The sequence below is a fragment of the Lissotriton helveticus genome, chromosome 7 (genome assembly GCF_964261635.1).
Source record: "Lissotriton helveticus chromosome 7, aLisHel1.1, whole genome shotgun sequence".
In the NCBI taxonomy this organism is placed as follows: Eukaryota; Metazoa; Chordata; class Amphibia; order Caudata; family Salamandridae; genus Lissotriton; species Lissotriton helveticus.
Window position 1 is genome coordinate 1,190,463,672 of NC_136068.1, and position 16,145 is coordinate 1,190,479,816.

At 43.2% G+C, this 16,145-nt stretch overlaps 1 protein-coding gene across 1 annotated transcript in view; it reads right to left on the bottom strand.

Moving 5' to 3' along the window:
• The window catches only part of PECAM1 (platelet and endothelial cell adhesion molecule 1), a 588,149-nt gene that overhangs the window by 244,533 nt on the left and 327,471 nt on the right, over positions 1 to 16,145 (bottom strand). Inside the window, exon 8 of the mRNA XM_078654345.1 lies at positions 4,371 to 4,661. Coding sequence (XP_078510471.1) covers positions 4,371 to 4,661 — 291 coding nt within the window. The remainder of the gene's footprint in view (positions 1 to 4,370; positions 4,662 to 16,145) is intronic.

Below are 16,145 nucleotides of genomic sequence, written 5' to 3' on the forward strand. Positions count from 1 at the left end.
CTCTTTTTTTTTTTTTGTGTGGAGTTTTATATAGCGCGAACTAGACCCGAACTGAATCAGGTATCAGAGCGCTTTACATAGCACAAGTTACGTTTTTTTTTTACATGAGGACACACTTTCATTTTTTTTTATTTAGGCACGGGAAGATTAAGTGATTTGCCCAGAATCACAGGAGGTTTTGGCGTCGTTACCGAGACTCGAACCCAGGTCCGAGGTCGAGCGCCTTAGCCGTTAGGCCAGCTCCTCTTCCAAACTCTTCTCTTGGCAGTACTCGTACTCACTCTGCTGTTCCCTTGATACTACACAAACGAGTAATACACCTGCTTCCGTTAATTCTCAGACTTATTCCCGGCATTATGCAAGCATTAAATGCAAATGAAAGCTGTGCAAGGTGCTTTGGGCCGCCTAGCTTTACCAAAACGATTCCAGGCTCAGCATTGCAACTACACCATGCGCAACCTAATTCCAACTAAGCCCTGTGTAGTGTACCTCAAAATCATTAGTGGCATAACTCCCACATTTCCTAGTTGCAGATGCCCGGGCACAACCTTTGCCGGGTGAGCCTGCAGCTAATTAAACCTTTGCAGCACTCAACCTCTCGAAAATGCATTAGCAAAAGAAACACAGGGATTGGTACTTCACTATCAAGGACACCTTGAAAGATGAAACGTACCCCCCTTATCGTTTGAAATGCATACCTGCAGGGGTGATGTCTTGCTATAATTTGCCAAACAAGAATCTGATTTATTTCTGTTGACCTGAGTGCAAAGACAATAAAGAGATGGATTCCAGCCCAGCATCACAGGACTGGGTTTCTGGAGGATAGACTAGGAATACCTGTTGAGAATATTCAGGCCCCGGAACACATTGAGCCTGTGTGAACACACAAACTTCACTGTTTAAAAATGTATTTTTATTGGTCTCATCTAGTCTTATGGAGAGCGCCATCCTATTCGGAAAGTGACCTCTAAACATGCACCACCAATGTGACAATGTGACTGACTATTCTGTCAATTTTAATGGTGGAACTTTCCCTTTGTGTTTTGCAGTTCAAAGAGTGGTGACAGCACTACTTCTCAGCTGCAACTTTCACAAATAGCGCAATCGGATGAAATTGCACTGATGCAACTGATCAAACACAGATCCTCCGCCTACTACTAAAATCTGGTATGAGATTAAACACAGAAACCCGAAGAAACCAGTACACAAGTCTTCCTATCCATATCCTTTTGCGATTCCTACTTTTTTCACAGGCTACTCTCACTTAGTAAAACTAAGGAAGCTACTACATTCAGTGGAACTCCCTGTAGTTCAAAATAACACAAAATCAAAGTAGACTCATGGAATTATTCCTCACTGCTAAGAACTGTTGGATGCATTTTAGGAATACAGCAAATAGAATATTGCATCCTAGACAAATAGCTTGTCTAATCTCATCACTTTGTGCATCTGAGGATACAGGTCCCTCCTGGATATTAGACACAATCATAGATGTCCCACATTTTAAAAGGACCAGCTGACTATTGACATCCCTGTTCCAAGTCAACTTTAGTGACTCGCCTCACCAATCACTCTCCTCGAGCGCTCAACTCCACCAGTGAAGCCCTACTCCCCTAATTGTGTTCCCCTAGTACACCACCATTGTTCAATATGTGCTTATCAAACCCCACAGAAAACCCCATTCCCATCCTTCACACAAGGAAATGCATCTCATTCCCCAATCCAACACTGACAAGGCCAACAAACGGAGAACTTAATTTATGTTATAATGACAAATACACCAAAAATATATCAGGGCTCTAACCTAAAAGGCATGCTCATCGATGCCTGATCCATGTAAGCTTGTGACTTTGAAACTGCAGCCCCTAGAAAAGACCATAATTTTACTCCTTAATCCATTACAGGGACACGGATTTCCCTCACCTCTAACTGACATCCCAATAACAAATTAATGCTCTATGATACGCAGATTCAGACCTGCAAAAAATGGAGAGGACGTAGCTCTCTGACAGAAACGAGGCCCATCATTTACCTTCTTCAAAGGTATGCCAGCTACCATCAAATGAATGCCCAACGAAACCAACTGTTTCCATAATTCCTACAACTCTCCTGGGTACAAGGAAATCTTCCTAGACAAAATTAACAAACTTGTTACCTCCACAGTGAATTACTAAACAACAGACATTTACCTAGGAGAATTAAATATCCCTTTGTACATCACAAAGAACCCACTATCAACTAAACTGAAATACATTTTAAAAAACAACAAAGGCAATACCCATGACTTGATAATTTACCTATCTAATGTCATCATTCTCAATAGGGGTATTGAAATCAACTGGTTGGATCTCATCACCAAGGGGTATCAGTTAACACTATTCCTTTTAGGGTACAATGAAAATTCAATAAAAACGGAACCACAATTCTGAGAAGACACTATACACACATTCCATGGCTCAAATCTTTTATTAAGCATCCACAATAATAGCATTCAGCAATGAGTAGCACAACATAGAAACCTCTTGGCCCAATCCCAAGCTATTTCAATTGTTTTACATTGTGTCTTATGAAATTGTCCCCTCTTCCCGACAGGAGTAAAGCCACCAGAATTGTCAGGAGTGGTGGGGTGAACCAAGGAGGTCAAACGAATTAAGGAGTCTCGAAATAATCAGTCACTGCAAACCACACAAACACACCCCTGAGACATCTCTGGAAAACTGCTGAACCTCCCACAACAGTGGTAACTCTTGACATATTGTGGGCCTTCTTGGTATGATGGAGTCCACTCCAGGTATGTTGCCAGTTTTGGCATGACGATTCTGGGCATATGGTGTTCGTCGTTAGGATGACGGTATCCACCCCCGGGCAAAATTATGAAATTACCTTGCCAGGTAATGGTGGTGAATAGCATGCAGGGCATATTCTGACCATGATGATACTTGTCTATATGAGTACTTGATGAAAATTACACCCTGATGTTTGTGGGACAAATTGTCTGTTTACTAAAAATAAAAAGCTGGAATTTCAAAACAGAAATACATTTTTTTGTGAAAGCGACAATCTTTTGTTGAGGAAAATGTAGTATATTTTTTGCTGAAAAACTTATATTTGATAGCATGATGTGGTATTTTCAGACAGAATAGTTGATTTTTGGGGGACAATTTATTGTAAGAGGTGATATTTGAGTGATAATCTATGCTGAGTTCGGTAGACTTATTGTTAATGTTCTTTCCTTGGTGAAAGATAGCACTTTCTGCGATGGCTGCTTTTTCTTGATACACGTGGAGACAATTCATGATATTTATTTTTAACACTTTCCATGACATGTCACTGCTGCTTTTAGAAGCCTGAGCCTGTTAGATTCAGTAATCCTTCTAATATAACATCTCTGTAACCTGGGTAGTGGCACAGTTGTACTGGCCTGCTAAATCTTCCCAGCTCTGGCGCATACGGCATAAAATTGTGAGATTTGTACAATTGTATTTTTCCCCTCTACCTCTTCCAAGTAGATGAAGGAAAGTGAAAAGTAGCAGATAGAAGCATGAAAATGAAATTGCATACCCAGATTTTGTAACTGCCTAAAACATCTACGCATCTTGAGTTTTGTCATTTGTATCGTAATTGTGCTGTACAATACACCACCAGCATTAACCACCGTATTTCAGAACTTTCATGGATGGGACCAGTGGATCCTCAGCACCTCTTGGGACATTTAAGATGTTTGATACACAATACAGGTATTTGACTAGTTTATGAGTGTCGTGTTGCAAAATGCACTCTTTATCTCTATTTCTCAAAAATGTTCCCAGATAGCCCCTTGTCCTGAGCTACAGCAGTTACGCAAGCTCACTTTGCGTTCTCTTTTTCAGCCATTCAGGGAGGGTATTAATACCACATGACATTGAAAAAACTTCATCCACCACTTAACAGCAGCTATTACTCCTCAGGGATGCTTCGGGTTAACCCTAGAAGGAGAATGGCAACATCTTTAGCAGAATCCCAGTGGGGACGATAGCGATCTGGAGAATGGATGCACAGATTTCCTCACATATATTCATATGTTCCTATAAGGTAAAGTTGTGCTTAGACCAAACTACCTCACTATAGAAAAGTCAATGTTCAATATTGTATGGGTGTTACGGACAACAAAGCTCACAGGCGGCATAGTATTATTACTTTCACATGTTTTCTTTTTGGGTATAAGCAGAAGACTTCAATGCTTGGTTCAGATTCAAGTACAAATGAAAATTACAGCTAAAAAGTTGTGACATGATCTTCTTCATTTAAAGCACTTAGTCTGAAGCACTGGTCTTAACTCCCATAACAATGCCCCAGATTGCTTCTCCACTGATGTATTAACCACGACTTACCCTTTGCCGGCAGAAGGCTACTAGCTCTGGTTATTTTGGCTTTGTTTGAAGCTGTACAGAAGTAGGTTCCCTCTTTGGACTTATTGAAATCATAATAGATCCAAGAGGTATAGTGTTCGGGCACAGTTGTGACATTCAGAATTTGGTCCTTGTAGCTCTGGTCTCTATGGTAAAAGGTAAATGTAATTGGCAGAGAGCCTTGTTTTACTCTGCACATTAGGCTTAGTTCATGTCCGTCCTCCACTTCTCCGTTTGGTGGAATCATGGAGAAAATTGTTTCTTGAACAGGAGCTGCAAAAGAAATCCCAACACTGATTATGCGAGGCAAGCACAAACAAGATATTTGGCAAAAGATCCGTAGGTTTTACAAAGAGGATATTACTGCATGATGGAACAGCACTTAACAAGAAGAACATGGTGGGTGCAAAACTACACCTTAAAGCTGGATCACCGCCATACACCCCACAAGTCTGTAAGATACTGTCTGGCACATACCATACATTTGGGTAATGCTTATCTCCTGATCATATGCAAGTGCATTCTGTGCATGGATGTCAATTAGGAGCAGTCAGTGGTGGCATTTGCTACATCTGCCTTGCCCTATGGTAACATTGCACCGTCTTTACTACCCCTTATCTTAGGGGTGGTCAGAGCATGAACAGGACCAGAAAGTGAGCACGACTGCATGAGACCAATGAACAAAACCATTTAGCAGTCTCAAAGCCAGAATCGCAAAACAGTATGACAGACTATATAAAGCGTACTTCACAAGTCAAAATCACTATTTCCATACCAATTCACACAAAAAATGGGGCATGTACTGGCCATCCCTCTTTCTTTTGTGATTGGGCAAGCTCTAATGATTTGTGACTGCATTTGCAGGTGCAAACCTTTCATTTGCGGCTCAGGTCTAAAAGGGGATGCTAAAACATTCACAAAGTAAAAGCTGTTCCTGAGGGAGAACTTGCACCCTGTAAATGTTGTCTATCACCTTTGGTGGGAGCAGATAGCGGCACAAGGACAGGAGTTGCTTTTAAAAAAGCAGGTTTCAGTAAACGGGAATGGATGGATTAGGTCTACTTCGCCCAGCAGGCCACCATCCATCCATTCTCACATACTTGCAACGGGTCACAAATAGACTCCTGCCTCATGAATATTGATAAAGGAGTTTTTAAAACTACTTGCTAGAGGGCATTTTTGAGCTGCAAATAATTAATACACCAGTCACTGCAAAAAATGAAGTTTTACTCACTTATTCGCGACATCACCTTAATAATACATCAGTCCCTAAACTTCATTTTTAAGTTCTATAGCTCTTATTCATTGTTCTTTCTCTACCTAGATGGTTAATACCAAATAAAGTTTGGGACAAAGAGTCAATCATGTGGCGTCATTGGAGATCAAAGACAACATTCTGGCGGCTGGAAGTCAAAATTGTTTATAAGTCCCATAGCTTTTCATAGATTGTAGGAGAAGTCCAGTTAGATACTGCCAAGGGTCCCATAAACTCAGGGATAGTACTTAAGGGTCAGGACTCAGTCAAGCAGAGGCTATAAGCAGGGTTCAGTCTATGGCCAGTTGCAACTGGTCAGGTGGGCACTTTAAGAAAAATACCTATTGCAGCTTGTTGCTTTCTTGTAGCCACAAAGGAGATCAGCCAACCCACCCCTGGACTCCACTTCTTTGTCCTTGGTAAATGTGGGTGCAGGTCCACCCATTCAGGTCTCCTCACAAGTCCCAAACATCAGTTGTAGTCCTTCTTCTGTTCTTCCACAGGGTCAGAAAATATTCTGGGGTGGGTGCCTTTCGTGCCACATTTATGGTGGACACTAGGTAGTGCGGGTGGCACCTGGGTCCCCACTTACCAATAGGGTGAAAGTTCCCAGGGGCAACCCTACTCACTTTTTAATCAGTTCCTGTTTGCTCTACTGCATGCAGTCCCAGAGCACTTTGCTCCTAAACTCCATGATGGAGAAATTCTTTCTCGCTTGTGTAGAGCCTTTGCAATTGGCCAGAGGTGTCCATGGGAAGTGAGTATCCCCCTGCGGCTTGCTCACGCAAACTAGTTCTGGGGGTAGCTTCACTTTAATTACTTTTTGAGCAAACCTAGCTGGGGGAGCAAAGGTTTCCCATTCACAGGTCCCACCTTACATTTACTTGTGAAAGGACAGGACCTTCACAATTCAATGAAGTTCTCGGGTCTACCTCATTAATGTCAATCAGCAATATGATGAACATTTTGGAAACACTGTGAAGCCAACCCTACCGATACAATCGCAAATAGGAATGAACTGTTAACAAAATAGCGCACATTTTAAACACTGCCACACATAGCAACACAACATTTTCTTTAAAAAAGTACACCTTTGACAAGCTTCACAAATCAAATTACAAGATCACCCTTAAATTCAGTAAGGTCATTGTTGGTGATTAGTGTAATTCATACCTGACCTATTAAATCGATTTCAAGTTCCTGAACATCAACTTTCCACCTCGTTGACAACTGTAAATAGGTGTCAAATATAAAATGGAATACCTACGAGCATTTCTTTTTTATGTTTTTCAAAATACAGTTAACTATATACAAGTGACATAAATTGCACTCTATGTTCATGAACTACAACGAAGATGGCAGAATCATATTTAAAAAATGCTTGCTGTACTTTTAAAGTTTGCAAACTTTATTAAATATATAAAGTAAACATTTCAAGTTGAACTTTGATCATATTCAACATTTAACTAAAAACAAATAATCTTTGAAAGTTACATTTCAACTAAACACTGTTCTGAAGAACTTTAAACCATTGATAGTTAAATTTTTCAACGTTTCTAATTGAACATTTTAATTTTGTATACATTAAAAAATGATTTCAAGAGAAAAGATAAAGTTGAAAATAAGTTAAGACTGACTTCTATGTTAACAGTGACTGTGCCATAAAAACTAAAATGTCAAAAAAAGCATATTAAAGTGCTTCCTTCTCCAACTCTACTAAGGGAACCTTAACTCACGCAACAACATACACAACACTACACAATACATACCATCATCACTAACATCAACACACACCATTACATCATACATATTACACAACCAACATCATACTTAAAAATAAACATAATATACACACAGGTAACCATCATATAACAATGAAGCAAGCATCATATGAATTTGTATAACCTAGGCTATATATGGTCATGGTCCGCTCTGGGTCAACAATCTCAAAATGCCCCAACCAAATGTACTGGGCCAGGCCTGAGCGAGGGAACTAGACATCCATCCTTAATGTCCACTTTCAGGCAATGGACTGTTTGAAACTTTCCTAACAAGCACAATGCTATGCACTGACTTCACTTTTATCCTGGCTCACCCTGTGCAGCTTGAAGTGCACCGGGTTACTCTCAAGCAAGAGAATCTCTGATTTTCTCCTAACTGCCTACATTTAGGCTTAAACTCCGCAAAATTTGCACATGGACTGTAATCCTTCAGTGTTCAAAGTTATGCTGTGCCCATTGGTTTTATCTACTTTTTTTATGGGCTAATCATATGGCTTTTTTATACCTCTCTGTTACTATTTGTAAAGGTTTTCTATTAACTACACAATATTTTTTTTATTTTTTTATTTGTTTATTGAGTATCCTGCAGCAAAAGACAATACAGAGCCCCAAATCAGGGACAGTAAACACCTTCAAAGCATATAATGTTGCAAGCATTTTCGTTGTCCTCAAAAGACATTCAATAAAAAACAAATCGAAGAACAAACCCAGCAGAAAAAACAACCACCTCCCCCGGCACATCAGGAGACATTACAATATGCAATAGGTGAATCCTGGGCATTTGCAGACAAACAGGGATGGTACATTGGAAATGGCATCCCAGTACAGGCTCAATAAATATACGGTAAGTGGGGCCCAGAAATCTTTAATGTAAATGTAAATGTGTTGGACTTGTAAAGCGCACAGCTGCCCGTAAGCGTCCCGGCGCTTGCTTAGGGAACCCGTCCTGGTATTCCCCTGTGAGAAACCCCGGCAGGGTGTCCACAAGGTGAAAGCCAGGCATCCCGCCGCGAGGGGCCGTAGTGGAGATTAAGCAAGCTATTGCCCAGAGTCGCAGAGTGTGACCCCGTAAGTTGAGTAGGCACCAGAGCGAGAATTGTCGAGTCCGTGGAATTTTGAGCCTGAGACCCGCCGAGGCGGGGAATCGAACCCTGGTCCGCGGTCGATCTCAGCTTCCGGGTCTGCCGCCTCTAACCACTGAGCCACGCTTCTCCACCTTTAGGCCATGAGCCACGCTTCTCCACCTTTAGGCCATGAGGCCTCAGGCAATTCTTCAGCATAGGTCCCCAGTTGGTCCCTACAATAAATTAAGTCACGGATCCATTCGTTTTTACAGTGGGAGTGGTTTCTGCCCCCCAACACTGCGCCACAGCTCTTTTAGCCACCAACGTGGAGACTGCAACAATTTGCCGGTTGCAAAGCTTTAGATTCTGCACATTACCTAGGAGGCATACTCCTGATGCACAACGCACAGGCTCCAACACAACATCGGTGAGCACACTCCCCATCCCAGACCAGAATGCAGATATCCCTTTGTAGAGCCACGCCAGACGCAGAAAATCTGCATCCGCCTGCCGCACCTCATAGAGCAAGCAGTTTCACACAAACCAAACCTCCACAGTTGCAGTGGGGTATAGTATAACTGATGCAAATACATAAAATTGATTATGTGAAGATTACAATTCGCCGTGAGACAACCTGTTAACTCACAGCAGTGTTTCCATTGTTCAAACGTTAGTGTGTACCCCAGTGCTGCATTCCATTTAAGATATGAGGGGTGTTCCCCAGGCTCCCTCTCCCGCAGTGATGCATCATACAATTTAGTGATCAAGCCCCTATGCTCCTCCCCCCTAGCACCTCCTGCAGTGCCAGCAATGGTTTAGGTTCCATCGAATAGTTCGGGTAAATAACTCTGACTGCCTGCTGCACTCTTACATAGGTGAACCCAAGCATCAAGTCACTAGTTTGACCACCCTGTACATCTTGCAACGAGCAAAACTGGCCTTGTTTATATAAGTCCCCGGTAATTCCGACAGCTGCCAGCGCCCGCAACGCAGGCCGCTCCTGTACCCCCGAGATCTCTGGGTGTGTAGCCAGCGGCAAGAACGGGGCATATAGGTAAGGGGGCTGTGCCCTTTTAGCTAGGGCCCTCCAGGCCCATGTGCTGCAGTCCACAGGGTTGATTTCTGTCCTGGCCCCCCCCACCCGGGAGGGTCGTCGCCAACAGCAGCATGGGGAGAACAGCATTTGACTCTATAGCAGTGTGGGGCTGAAACCTCTATGGGAAATGCCAATAGTGCGCAAACTGCGCCAGCGCGCACAGGTAGTATAGCCTCATATCAGGAGCCTCAAATCCACCACGGTCAAATGACTGCACTAGAACCTCCCAACTGCATCTGGGCTTCTTACCACCCCATACAAATGTAAGCAGAGCCCAGTGGAGCATCTTAAACAGCGAGATTTTCAGCCTAATAGGGATATTCACAAAGAGGTAGAGAAGTTTGGGCAAGATAGACATTTTTGTAACCGCAATACGGTCACTGAGCAAAAGAGGCAACCAAGCCCACCGCTCCGCCTGCTTAGTGATCTGGCAAAAACTCACCCATAGCTCATAGAGATGACCTGGTCAGGATCTCTGTGTAAGCATATCCCCGATTACTTCACTGGGTCCTGAGTCCACATCAGCGGGAAGTCCAGCTCAACCTCCCGAGTGCCAGCTGTCAGTGGGAACACCGTTGATTTTGCCCAATCAATCCCTAGACCAGAATACCTTTCAAATTTGACATATTCACGAAGTAACTCCAGCAAAAAAGTGGCAGGTTTGCGAACATTAAGGAGCGGATCACTGGCGTACAGCGAGACCACCAACGGTTTCTGCCGAAAATGCAATGCAGCCGCCGCATGCCGCTGGCGCAGATTACAGGAAATAGGCTCCAGCGCCAATGCAAAAAGCATCTGAGACAAAAGGCACCCCTGTTGTGTGCCTATCTCAATGGGAAAAGCCGTAGACACCCAGCCATTGATGCGCACTCGTGCTACAGGCTCCGTGTAGAAAACCCTAATCCACTGGAGAAAGAACAGGGGAAGGCCCATTCTAGTTAAAACAGTGAACATGTAGTCCCACTGGAGGGAATCGAATGCTTTTGCTGCATTAAGCAGCACAGCCACTGCCTGAAAGTTCGGGTCAAAGTAAAGTAGAGTAGAAAACACAGTGCACAAATTATGTGTGGTGAATTTGGCAGTTACAAATCCCGACTGGTCTGGGAGGACCAGTAGGGGGACAAGCGGCTGGAGTCTATTGGAAATCATTTTTGCCAATATCTTGGCGTCAATGTTAATAATTGAGAGAGGCCTATAGGATTCGCAACGATTGGCAGCCTTGTCAGGCTTCCAAAGTGTCACCAGAAGGGCCTCTTTGAGGGTGGGTGGGATATGCCTATTATTATATGCCTCCGCATAAACCTCTAGGAGTCTAACTGCCAGATCGGTGATGTATGCCTTATAACACTCGCTGGGGAGCCCATCGAGGGCCATAGCCTTCCATGTGGGAAAGGACATTATGGCAAGCTTTACGTCCTCAATATGAAACAGCTGTGTAATATATTCCCTGTGCTCCTGAGACAGCCAGTCAAGTGCGACGTCGGCGAGGTAGGAGTGTATATCCGCCATCTGCACCGTAGCCCTAGCCGCATAGAGTTTGCTATAAAAGCTGAGGAGTATGTCACTAATCTCTGGAGTGGTATATTGCGCAACCCCATCGTCATCTAATATCTCCATAATGCATTCCTGACTGTGTGGCGGAGCTAACTTTTGGGCCAAAGAGAGGCTTGGTCGACCCCCTCCCCAGAGTTGCGAGCAATGCATCGTCTGGATCTGTGCACCAATTCTTGGTCAACCGTGTCATTGTGTTCTGTAACAAGGGCCTGTATCTCTGATACCTTTTCTGGAGACAGGTTCTGCTCATATTCACGTTCAAGCATGGAGAGGTCAGCAACTAATTTATGGATTCTTCGTCTTAGGTCCCGCAGTATGCCAGCCTGCGCACACATGCAGATCCCCATGATGGTCACTTTAAATGCTTCCCACATCGTGCCAGCAACCTCAACGGAACATTTGTTCTCCCTAAAAAAGTTACGAATGGCCTCGCCAATAGTATGTCTAAAAACAGGGTCAGTTAGAGAAGCTTGCTGCAAACGCCAGGTAAAGGGCGGTCTCTCACATGTGGGTACCTGTAGCTCGAGGACCAACGGAGAATGATCCGAAAACATTTGAGCCATGTGACTGATCTTCACTGCCCAAGTGCAGACGACATCGGTGACCAGCCAGAAATCTATGCGGGACCGTGACCCATAGATTGAGGAAATAACGGTAATCTCCCGTACCCCAGATATCATGCAGATTTCCCGCATCCAATAGTCCCATCAGAAACTCAGATACCTGCCTAGGCCCCACTGCACCATTGACCAACCGGTCCAGGTCCACGTCTAAACACACATTAAAGTCACCACCCCAGAGTATCTCGACAGGGGGAACTCTGAAATGCGGTGCCATACATCCACATAGAAAGACGGATTGTCAATGTTCGGTCCGAATACATTGACCAACAATACACTCAGTATTGGGCTTACAGAGGTACAATATTGATCGTATATGTCTCACATGTCCAGTGCCAAGCTTGTCATTGTGTTTACCAATTTACAGAAGTATTTTACAAAACAATGTTTCATGGATAATCAACTCTACAACACTGAATCGCCGTTCTGCATGAATTGTTATATGGTACATAATCCATGGGCTTACATATGTGCAAAATTGACCGTGTCAGTCCCGGATGTTTTATGCCAACCTTGTCAATGCGTTTATCATGTTCTGCAAGTAATTGCTTATGTATATAAAGAATTATGTCTACTGACCACTCTATATCTATGAATTGTTATATGTTACTCAACCCATGGGCTTACATATGTGCAAATTTGACTGTCAGTCCTAAATTTTCAATGCCAACCTTGTCATTGCATTTATCATGTGTTATGAGTAACTGCTTATGTATGTAATTTTTTACATTTAGGGCCACCTTTCTTACACTATAATTTTGATGCATAAATTAATTGCATTACACAACTATCAATCTTATCTCGTGACCACACAAATACTTATGATCCCGACATTAGAGAAACAGAGTCTTTCTTCTCCTCCTGCGAGTTCAGACTCGCATGCAAACCGGCATCTAGCGGCTGCAACACGAGGAGCGTCATGCGGCTGCGGACGGCACTTAAATATGGCATATGCACAGGTGGTACGCTCTCTTCATTTTATGAGGGACGATCGATCAACGAGGGTGAGTGTTGTCTATTCCACTGTTTTTTCAGGCAGTTAATACATTAATGCGCTGACATCTTGAGACTTAGTTTTGGGTTAATTGCGAGGCGTAACCTCGGATTTCCTTGTGGGCAAAGAGAAAATATAGACCCCTCCGAAAAAGTCAGACTCCTATACTGACAGGAGACATAGAACTTAAAAATCCCAAAATTGGGGCAGCTGAATCGAGTAAAAGTAAGAGAAAACAACAACACCATGATATCGATAAATTAGGAGGCTCTCCAGAACCTTCATTAAGCGAGGTCCTGAAGACCATAAAGGATTTTCACTTGGACGTTAAAACAGATAGTCAAAGGAATCATGACGCGATTCAACAACTCCAAGGTGCTATCCAGAAGGTAGATAATACCTGTATGGAGATAGTGGATAGGATGGCCTCGGTGGAGAGCCGCACCTAAAATCTGGAAGCAGATGTCATCAAACTCCAGGTTAAAGAAAAATCTCAATCAGCTATTATCGAAGACTTAATGATAAAGGTGGAGGACCTTGAAAATCGGGGAAGAAGAAACAACCTTCGCTTCTTGGGAATCGCAGAAGGGGCAGAAAGAAAGGATGTCAAGGGCTATATTGTAAACCTTTTGAGGTCCTCCATGCCCGAACTATCAAAGTGGGAATTGGAACAAGAAGTACAACGTGCTCATCGCTTCCCTCTGACACTCCCCAAAAGCCCTATTAAAGAAAAACAGTACCCAAGAGCCATTCTGGTTTGTTTCGGAAACTTTCTTTTAAGAGAAGCAATTTACGACCTGGCTAGACCAACGAGCAGGAAGGAATTTCAAGGAAATAACTTCTTTGTCCGTCCAGATTTTGCACACGCAACGGTTGAACGCCGATGGAGGCTGAGACAACTTTTTGCCCCATTCGAGAAAATTGGAGCAACCGTTTTTTTTGCTGAATCCAGCGCGCCTAAGAGTACTCTATAAAGGAAAGACAAAGAACTTCACAAGCGAGATCCTAGCTGAAGCTTATTTGCATGAACTCTCTGAACTAAGAAAATAGAAGGGGAAATACTAAAGATAACCATCTGAAACGCTATAAGGATATAAAAAAAACAAAAAAAAAAAACAAGGGAAAATAAAAATTCTCTGGCGATCAAGCAGGCGGTGATACTCGGATCACTCGATCGTCCATACCTGGGGCCCCTTGGTCCCAGGATGCCTCAGGGACTGGTTGGGGGGAGGAGGTGTGAGAGGGGAGGGGGAGGGGGGAGAGGGAAGGGAGGGTGAAGGGTGGGTGAGAAGAAAACAAAAAAAAAAGGAAAATGGAAGGAATGGTGCAGAATAGGTAAAGGTCAACGGAGGCAAGCATGGGAAATGAATTTTGAAAGGATTTTTGATACAGGTTGTAACACTCTCAGCGATGACACGCATTAATATATGTACAATGAATGTGGGGGGATTAAACGATTGGAGAAAAAGGCGGAAATTAGCATATCTAGTTAAACATAACAGAATAGATCTTCTCTGATTACAAGAGACCCACCTCCCTTGGTCTAAGAGAAATTTGCTTTGTATAAATGGATTTGAACTATTAGCCTGTACAACTCAAACATCAACAATCAGAGGGGTTGCCATTCTAGGAAGAAAAAGTTTAGGGAAAGCTAAAAAGGTGAAAGTAGATAGTAATGGCAGATGGGTGATTATAGAGATGGAGTTGGGGCTAACTATTTGTACGGTGTATGGTTCTAATGAGGACGATCCCGAAATTTACGATGTCCTAGAAATAGAGCTTGCAAATTGGCCCTCTCCTCTAGTGTTTACGGGAGATTTAAATATCTCATCTGAATGGGGGATGGGTACATCGTATCAGGGAAGGAAACCTAGAGTTTTTAAAGCGGTTTAATCTATGTTAGCTTCTCATGGACTTCTGGACCTATGGAGAGCTAAAGAACCTTCAAATCTAGGTTATACTTACTTTTCAAATCCAGCCCAGAGATATTCAAGATTGGACTACTTTTTTGTCTCTGCTTTGGAATCTGAAAAAGTTAAGATAAGTAGACTCCCAAGGGTTATTTCAGATCACAACCCTTTGCTGCTGAACTACGATATGGGAGGGCTAGAACGGTCTAAAACAAACTGGACCTTTGAAAGAAGGCTGTTAGCAGATAGCAGATTCGTGGATCATTTGAATAAATGGGCTGGCGAATTTTTTGCGGCAAATAGATATAGTACATCCCGAAATGGGGTCTGGGAGGCTTTCAAAGCCGCTCTAAGAGGAGAAACAATCAGCTGTGCTGCCAGGCTTAGAAAGGAAGATAGAAGCGAAGTAGAGAGACTAATGGTCAAACTAGTTGAGGTGGAAGAACAACATATAAAGGATATCGCTACTGGCAGTAATACCGAGGCTATTCAGGGAGTTCTGTTGGCAGTAAAAGCGGCACTGCAGAAGGAGGTTACACAGAAAGCAATAGGGGAGTACCAAGCTTCGAGGGCAAAGAGGTATGAAACGGGTGAGCAAGCTGGTAGAGCACTTGCACTCCGGATTAGACAGGAAAAAACAAAGATTGCGATCCCATGTATAGAAGAGGAAGGGATAACATACACAGAGATAAAAGATATCCTAGCGATATTTAAAAAATGCTATCAGGAATTATATGAGAAGGACCCTTTCAATAATGATCAGGAGGATAGGTGTATTGACAGAGGACCGTGTTTGGATGATACAACAAGAAAAGCACTCGATAAAGATATTACGTCTGAGGAAGTCTTATCTGCCCTGCGAGAATTAGCGCCAGGGAAAGCATCTGGTCCTGATGGTCTCCCCTTGGAGGTTTATAAAGCTATTGAAAAAGAGATCGCTCCTCTTTTAGTAGATCTTTTTAATGGGATATTGTACTCTGGGGTGGTCCCCGATTCATGGAAGGAAACTAACATTATAGTCTTTCATAAGAAAGGCAAACCAGCAGAGAAACCTGGGTCATATCGACCTATATCCTTAATAAATGCCTATACCAAGTTATATTCACAGATCTGGGTGAAGAGGTTGGGCAGGATCATAGGCGATCTTGTCTCTCCATGGCAACATGGTTTTGTTCCTGGGCGTGGTACGACAGATCACACATCTAGAGCAATAACTCTGTTTGATGCCCAGGAAGCCGTGGGGGGAGGGATGGCCATGATCCTTCTCGACGCAGAAAAAGCTTTTGATCGGGTGGAGTGGAGCTTCCTCTGGAGCATTTTGGCCGGGAGGGGTTTTGGTCCAAATATTATTAGGGCTATTAAAGCTATGTATATAGACCCAGAAGCGACAATTACGGTAATGGGAGAGAAATCAGACAAGTTTAAAATAAGCAGAGGGACACGGCAGGGTTGTCCACGCTCCCCCATACTATTCGCTCTATAC